The sequence below is a fragment of the Abramis brama genome, assembly GCF_963993115.1.
Source record: "Abramis brama genome assembly, chromosome: 18".
Lineage (NCBI taxonomy): Eukaryota > Metazoa > Chordata > Actinopteri > Cypriniformes > Leuciscidae > Abramis > Abramis brama.
Window position 1 is genome coordinate 26,208,387 of NC_139980.1, and position 8,731 is coordinate 26,217,117.

Genomic DNA, 8,731 nt, shown 5'->3' on the forward strand with positions numbered 1-8,731 from the left:
TCCTTTGACTCATATATCGGAAGCTACAGGGGAACGTGTCTCAGAAATTTATATTCATGTTGAATCCTAATCTGTTTATGCATATATTAATCTAATCACCACAGTTTACCCTTGAGTGTGTGACCTGTCTGATCTATCATAGTTGACATTAACATTCACTGGAAAGAGCCATGTCATTGCTCCTAAATTTAATATATTGTGAATATATTGTCTATGTCTGAGAAATAGAATGCGACCATAGGCAATGTAAATGATTTAAGTGATATCTCTGTAATACGGTTTTCCTCCTGGTGAAATCAAAACTGCTTTACCAAACATTCATTTACTGTATTAAGTGCACTTTCCATCGATTAAAGTTGAATTTTCATCATTTGACTGGATGAAAAAGGAAATATGATTGAGCTGAAAAGCAAATCAGCCATTATACAATAATGGAAACTCTAGTCCAATATTTTGTACAGAGCTGATATTTTATACAGGCAGAAATTGTTTTGCTTGAGGAGAAATAGAATTAGCCTTCAATTATCAGCGGGATATCCATTCCTTTCTGTTTGCAATAAGAATAATGTTTCAAAAAATAAAGCAAATTTCAATCTGGGGCTCATGCGACGCCGCAACCTTTTGGAAAAACATACATGCAATATTTACAACAGTAATCCTTCTGTATTTCCTGCTTCAACAAACGCCCATTTACCCAGCTGGGTCACCAAACAAATCATTTGAACCTAAATGTGAGTCCCCAAGCCTTAAGAGAACAGCTGCTAAATGCAGACTCCTGGTTTTTGGCCATGCCCGTTGGCCACGGCAGGTGCGCTCTTCTTGATGGAGGTCATGCGGATAGCAGAAGTGCTCTGAAGGTAGCTGGTGTTGCGCTCTTGGTATTTGCGCTGTCTGCACAGCAGCTGGTTATTGAAATGCCTTCTGAAGCTCTCGCTCAGCAGGTACAGGGCAAATGGGTTCATGCAGGAGCTGGAGAAGCTCAGCACTCGCGCCACAAGCGTGATGATGAGGTGTGACAGCGAAGAGTCGATCTGCCGATAGTTGAAGGAGCGGTACATGTAGAGAACGTGGTTGGGGAACCAGCACAGCGCGAAGAGGCCCACGAACACCAGAACGATCTTGGCTAGACGCTTCCTTGTTTCCGTCTCAAAAGAGGGAAGGAGAAAAGTTGACAGATAAGTCACTCAATAAAGTATGAGGTGCATTTTAGATGAGGAAAAGGTCAATAAAAATGCATGCAAGTTCAGTACTGCTTCCTCTTGCCTGATTCTGAACCCGGTAATTGTCATTTGCTGCAACCGATTTTAGTTCTTGCAGCTGGGTGTTTATGTTTCAGCTACACTATCTGTCAAAAGGTTGGAATCATTAAGATTTTTTTCTTGGTTTTGAAAGACGTCTCTTGTGCTCTGCAAGGCTGCATTTATTTGATAACAGTAAAAACAGTGATATTGATAATATTATTACAATTTAAAAAGTTGAATTTTCAGCATCATTACTCTTGAGTCTTCAGAGTCACATGATCCTTCAGAAATCATTCTAAAATATGCTGATTTGCTGCTCAAGAAACATTTATTATTATTATCAATATTGAGAAAAGTTGTCCTGCGCAACATGTCTGTGGAAACTGTGATGCATATCTTTGATGAATAGAAAGTTTAAAAGATTTTATTTAAAATATAAATCTTTTGTAATATTATAAATGTTTTTACTGTCACTTTTGATCAATTTAATGTGTCGTTTGCTAAGTTAAAATATTAATTAGTTTTCTTTTCTTAAAAAAAATATTATATCCCACACTTTTGAATGTAAGTGTTTCTGCAAAAATCTTGAACTCGGAATTATGCATTTCTATGTCAACACTATCAACGGCAAAATGAATCTGTAGCAGTCAGGTGGTACAAATAAGACATGTACTGTATGTTGTTTACGTTCATTATTATTGTAATGTTATGTGCTTTGAGACATGATGTAATTTAATGAAGACTCTGCTCTGATCATGTGTTTTGGAGGAGGCGTGGCTTTGGAAATGCTCTGAAGGGAGGATGTGATCTCATGCTTTCAAAGCTAGCTTGCTATTGCTAGCCTCTCCAAAATTGCCTACTCTACCTTTAAGCAGCAAAACTGTTTTCAACATTGATGATAATAATAAGAAATGTTTCTTGAGCAGCAAATCAGCATATTAGACTGATTTCTGAAGGATCATGTGACATGTGAAAATTCGTAATTATTCCAAAGGTCTGACTGGTAGGGCATGTTGGTTTTTGCTTTAAATTCATCTTATTCATTTATATATCTTCTTTTGTTTTCCACAGAATAAGGAAAGTAAATACAGGTTTGGAATAGTGTGAGTGTGAGTAAATAATGTTAGAACTATCCCTTTAATTATGTTCTTTTTTTTATGGCTCCCAAGATTCTGCAGTACTGATAATGCATAATTTACATTGTTCAATGAAGTACATACAGTGCAATACAAGCGATTATATCCCAATAAGCTAGTCATGCCGTTCAGAGAAATGAATGATAGATGGATGAACAAGACTGATGTTTTGTCTCATGAAATGCATGATTACTCATAACCAAAAGAGATAAAACCGACGGTACACTTCATAGGATGATACACTGTATTATCAAGGGCAAGAGGGAACAAAGAATGTTAGCTGCCTTGAAACAGCTGCTAAAAGAGAATATTAACGAGAATATCTGTCATCCTTAAGGACCCCTGGAACAATGCTAAACTGATGATTCATAGCCCATGCAGCGAAAGATAAAGTGCCCTGTCTCAAAAAACTGTCAAGGGAGCATTTTGTGTAGGGTGTCCCTCAGTTCAGCAGAGGCTCATTTTATACTTTCTCTTAAAATGTTTATGGTTTGGCTCTTGGCTCTTAGATCATCATAAAAGGGCCAAATCCATTTAGAACAGCTGTTACTGCAAATCGACATTTAATTGCAAATAATGAGTAAGGGTTGTATGCATTCCGATTCAATTTCTGAATTTGTATTAAGGTAGCACACTGCATGCAGGGTTAAAATGTATTGAAAGTCATGTAACTGTGATTTTTAACTATACTGTAAAAACATATATATATATATTTTTTAAGTTGTAAATAAAACAAAAATGATTGGATAAAGAGAATACTTTCTTTTTACTTCAAATTTTACCTGTCATTCAATGTGTTACTTGTCATTTAGAAAGATAGATAGATAGATAGATACATAGATAGATAGATAGATAGACAGACAGACAGACAGACAGACAGACAGACAGACAGACATACAGACAGACAGACAGACAGACAGACAGACAGACAGACAGACAGATAGATAGATAGATAGATAGATAGATAGATAGATAGATAGATAGATAGATAGATAGATAGATAGATAGATAGATAGATAGATAGATAGAAATCTGAAATATCTTTGCTCTTATCTCAACTGTGATATCTAAAACATGATTGATGGACTGAAGCAACAATCCGCTATGATGAATAACTTATTTTGACAAACACAGAAGACTGGCATTCAACCAAGCATTTGAGCTTTATGCTTTTCCCCTGGAACCTCTTACCTGTCTTTTGGAGTGCTCACTAATCTCACCTGGCATATCATGAGCACTCTTGACAAGTGTCTTCGCAATGTGGTAGTAGTAAACAGAGATAATGCTCAGGGGGATGAGGAAGTAGACGAGGAATATCATAATCGAATGAATCTTGGGATGCATCTCGTTGGAGAGTGGATACGGCACACAAGCGGTGAACGTCATGTTCTTGTCTGGCATATGAACCACCTGTGAAAAGACTGCCTCGGGGATAGCCAGCAGCACTGAGACAACCCATATAGTGATGGCCTTCAAGCAGGTCCAGAACACTGCGCTGGAGGTCTGGATATCCATTGGATTCACAATAGCTTTGTGTCTAAGAGAAACATATGTGAAGAATTGTCAGCACACAGATTGCTGTGACTTTCATCCAGGTTGAGAATTGATGAAAGAGAAAATTGCTTTGTTTATCATCAATTTATCATAGCTTTAGGGAAAACACCGTGTTCTTATCTGAAGTCAGATTTGATTCTGTGCTAAGGTTTATGGTTATTCCTCTGCAGGATGTGTGCCTGTTTATACTAGACCTGCTGTTATTATTGAAACAAGTTTTGAGGATAGGCATTTAACTGGTACATCTCAATGTTCTATTCAGTTTCATTCCATGGCTGTTCCATGTTAATGAAATTATTGCTGTATGTCATCATACAGAGATTTCTTTTATTGCATAAGCTTATTATGTGACTGGTTAATTACACATCAACACAGTCATAATCAAAAATTACACTTTTACAATTTTCACACACACACACACACAATTATAATCAGAGCCGGACAGTAACGGAGTACATTTACTTGAGTACAGTACTTAAGTACAATTTTGAGGGATCTGTACTTTACTCGAGTATCATTTTTGGGGAGTACTCATGACTTTACTCAAGTACATTTGAGAGGCAAATATTGTACTCTTTACTCCACTACATTTCTATCCATAACTGTGAGTACCCATTACTTCAAAAAAAAAAAAAAAAAAGGAAAAAAGAAACATCTCGGAAACCCTCTCAAATGTGATTGGATTGTGCAGGCGCCACTGATTGGGACAGCCTATCAGCAATCACCTTCAGCTTTCCGCCAAAGTCAACTCCATGGTCAGATTTAGATAAGAGACGAAACCATGGACGAAACAATGGATGAAGATGCAGCAGGTCCATCCCGGGAGCAATTTTTTTTTCCCCAGGATGGTAGGGGAAGACTCATGAATATTCATTAGGGAAGTCATCCCTGATTGGTCTTAACCCCAGTGACGGGTAGGTTTAGGGGCGGGGTTATGGAGGTCATAAGACCCCCAGTGACGGGTAGGTTTAGGGGTGGGGTTAGGGGTAGGTCATCAGACCAATCAGGGATGACTTCCCTAATGAATATTCATGAGTCTTCCCCTACCATCCTGGGAAAAAAAAAATTGCATCCCGGGAATGTGCCAAGCCGTGGCCCCACCTCGCCAGACTATTTCAATTTTCTGAACAAGTTAATGATAGTTTTCGCTTCAAGTGTTTGCTGTGTTTACCAATGTAAGCACTGTGGCAGTAGTAATGCAATATTTAGAAAATGTACTCTTATACTCTTGATACTCAAGTACTTTTAAAAACAAGTACTTTAGTACTTTTACTTAAGTAGACATCTGACTGTAGTACTTTTACTTGTACTTGAGTAAAATTTAGCAAGGGGTATCTGTACTTTTACTCAAGTAATGTAGCTGTGTACTCTGTCCGGCTCTGATTATAATTAAAATAACATTAAGATCAAAACATTAAACATGGCAATACTTTCAAAGGTTGCGACAAATGATCGTTTTCAAGCCATAAAAAGATACTAGTTATATGTGACCCTGGACCACAAAACCAGTCACGTCGCACGGGTATATGAGCCAATAATACATTGTATGGGTCAAAATTATCGATTTTTCTTTTATGCCAAAAATCATTAGGATATTAAGTAAAGATCATCTTCCATGAAGATATTTTGTAAATTTCCTGCAGTAAATATATAAAACATTTATTTTTGTGAGTGAATGCAGCACAATCATGAACATAAATTAACAACTTTAAAGGCGATTTTCTCAATGTTTCGATTTTTTTGCACCCTCAGATTTTCAAATAGTTGTATCTCGGCCAAATATTGTCATATCCTAACAAACTATACAACAATTGAAAGATCATTTAATCGGCTTTCAGATTATGTGACTGTTGACCCATGTGACTGTTTTTTTGTCCAGGGTCACATATATATAAGAAGGAAAATATCTGATATATATTTCAGATATTTTCTTCTCTACTTAAACCTAAAAAACCTTTACACTGGCGCTTAGCAATCCTAAGTCTAAAACTACATGATCAAACTTATAAATGATTCATCTAAGGTTTTTCTCCCAAAAGAAAAGCTGTCCTATACGAAATACGATATTTCCTGAGCACATCTTTCCGATATTCTGTTCCGGCTGCAAAGCCTACAGATGAAATAAAGTAAACAAAAAACAATAGAGAAAATTCATGGTGGAAAATTGGTTGCTTTTGTTCCAAGGAAATTGTCAATTTTCTCCTATTGACAAACCGGTCAGGATTGATCTATTCGACAGTGTCCTTTAGACATTCTGCTGCCGTCATCTCCAAGGTAAATGGAAATCTCATATGACAGCATCTTCGCCCTGACTTCTCTCCTCCACCAGGTTTTATTGCTCCGGGCTTGCTTTTTCCTCTCTCAATGAACACAGACTGCTCTGCCTGAGGCAGGGGTTAGCTGGGGAGCGCCACGATCACAGCTTGATTTCTCCCTGAGTAAACAAGTCTGAGTTGAGCATGCAGTTTAAACTGACTAACATGCAAATGAACTTGATTTTTTTTCATGCATGACTGTGAATCTCCAGTAAGTGCTAATCAGATTAAGTCTTCAAAACAATCATTTGTGTGACGATGCAAATAGTTTATTTTCTGTTGCTTTTATATCACGGCAAGCCAGCCAATGCACTTGTCCTCCTTCCTCAGACAGAAGCTTGTCAAATCTATAATTTTAGATGTAATTCCTTTGGCGTGGAGATTCATTATCCCAAGTAACTGTACATTGACTACATTTTGCATCACGATTGTCGTTTTGGGGAAGGGAACTCTTAATGCAGCCTACAAATCAATAGCAATAAATGAGCACTGCTTGGACCCCAGGGTGGTGGCATAATCACTGTAGCACAAATGAACTTTCAGGTGCTCCAAACAACAAACAGACTGAGCAGCAAACCAGGCTAGGAAAGGTCATCACCTTTAGCTGAGGCCCCCAAGCACTGGGACAAAAGTGAAGGATAAGGCAGAGTGAAACAGAGCGGACATATGTCATCTTCACCACAGATCCTCGTCCACATTTTTAATGCTCTTTCACAGACTAATGCTCTAATGCACCCAGAGCTTGTCAATTAATAAAACAGTAATATTATGTTGTCAATCATCATTTAGGATTTGAAGCACTGTAATCTACTAATGAGAACATCGGATTCTGAAGATACTCCTTTCAGTTGAAGTTTAAAGGAATATTTGTTAATTATGGTCACAATGTATATGCAGGTTTTCTTGAATGGACAATCATTTTTTCTAAGCTTTATCCCAAATCTACCTCTTTTGGCTATAATGATGTCTCTGTTATTTACAGCAGCCTTGGTCCAATTTGGTTATGAAAACGCTGCATTTCAATAATACAATTCACTGCGGTGTGAGTAAATCAGAATAATAATGTCAGGGGTATAGGCTGTACAGATGACTTCCAGCCTTCAAAACAATATTTATGTGTACAGAAAGTGAAAACAAACTGCCTAATAAATCATTCATTATCTGTCCAAATCTGTGCTCTGAGCACACCTAAACCCATCACATGTCAGAGAAATGAACTGCATCTTTGTTGTTGAGAAATATGTCTCTGTTGATTCATGAATCAAATGTAATACAGAATCGCTTCAGGCAGTTTGCCAAATGGGACATGATATCTACAGCATCATGATTAATTCCTCTCTAAATCAACGTGTTTGTATTAATTTTGCTCTCAGCTACAGGTGCTTAATGAGGAATTCTGTACAACTTAATAAGCTAAGACAGTAACTACAGACTTAATCTATTGGGTTTACAGTATATATATATATATATAATGCATGTCAATATATCATTTTTTTTTTTTTTACAAACACGAGGAATGAGCTATAAAAAACGGAATATACACACGTTGTTTATTGCTGATTTCTCTTGTTTGTTTTAGTGGTTGTTTCAGACATTGTGCTCATTTTCAGAGTAGTGAATGTGGCAGTGATTGAGGCTCATTCAGGATTTTTTTTTCCCTTACCTGTCTGCGCTCAGTGCCGTGAGAGTAAACACGGAGACTCCGACCGAGGTGAGCTGGATCACCGGGATCATCTTACAAGCCACAATTCCAAAAATCCACTCTTCATAGAAATACCTAAACGCGTCCACTGGTACACAAGTGACCAAAAGCAAAAGATCTCCCACAGCCAAGCTGGAGATGAAAATGTTTGGTACACTTCGCATCGCGCTGGTAGTGATGAATATTTTCACAAGAGTGATGTTGCCCAGTAAACCAACCGTTATGATAAGTATATAGACCGATGGGATAACGCAGCGAATGATGAAATGCACCGTTTCCCCTCCATCGGATGTCCAATCATCTGTGAAGTTCTCATAAGCTGAGGTATCCTCAGAGAAAGTGTGATCCATATTTCGTTTTAGTGGTTAGAAAGCAAAGGAGTTAAAATTAATAATGGATGTAAAGTTGCCCTGCTTTGGAAGAGAGAGAGATAGAGAGAGAGGTGCTGTCCGCAAAACTTAGTGCTGAAATGAGCGATGTCTTCAGCCACGTCCCTAAAAGTTGACTGGCTTCTTTGAAAGGCAGGAACAAGTAAAGGGGGAGCCTATGGCAAACCATCTTAACATTTAATCCTTTAAACTAACTATTATGTATTGGTGCTATTAATACCTATTTTAGACTAATAAATCCAATAGTGACTTGTATCGTTCTCAATTTCTCATTTAGTTAAAGGGGTGGTATAATGCCCTTTTCACAAGAAGTAAAATAAGTCTTTGATGTCCCCAGAGTGTGTATGTGAAGTTTTAGGTCAAAATACCCCACAGATATTTTTATATAGCATGT

At 37.5% G+C, this 8,731-nt stretch overlaps 1 protein-coding gene across 1 annotated transcript; it reads right to left on the bottom strand.

Annotated features, from left to right (window-relative positions):
- Positions 1 to 761: 761 nt before the first annotated feature.
- nmbr (neuromedin B receptor) lies at positions 762 to 8,298 on the bottom strand (the record flags this gene model as incomplete). The annotated part of the gene is made up of 3 exons (XM_084090528.1): positions 762 to 1,145; positions 3,569 to 3,914; positions 7,910 to 8,298. The coding sequence occupies 3 exons, from the start codon at positions 8,296 to 8,298 to the stop codon at positions 762 to 764; spliced, it is 1,119 nt and encodes a 372-aa protein (XP_083946654.1).
- Positions 8,299 to 8,731: the final 433 nt, after the last annotated feature.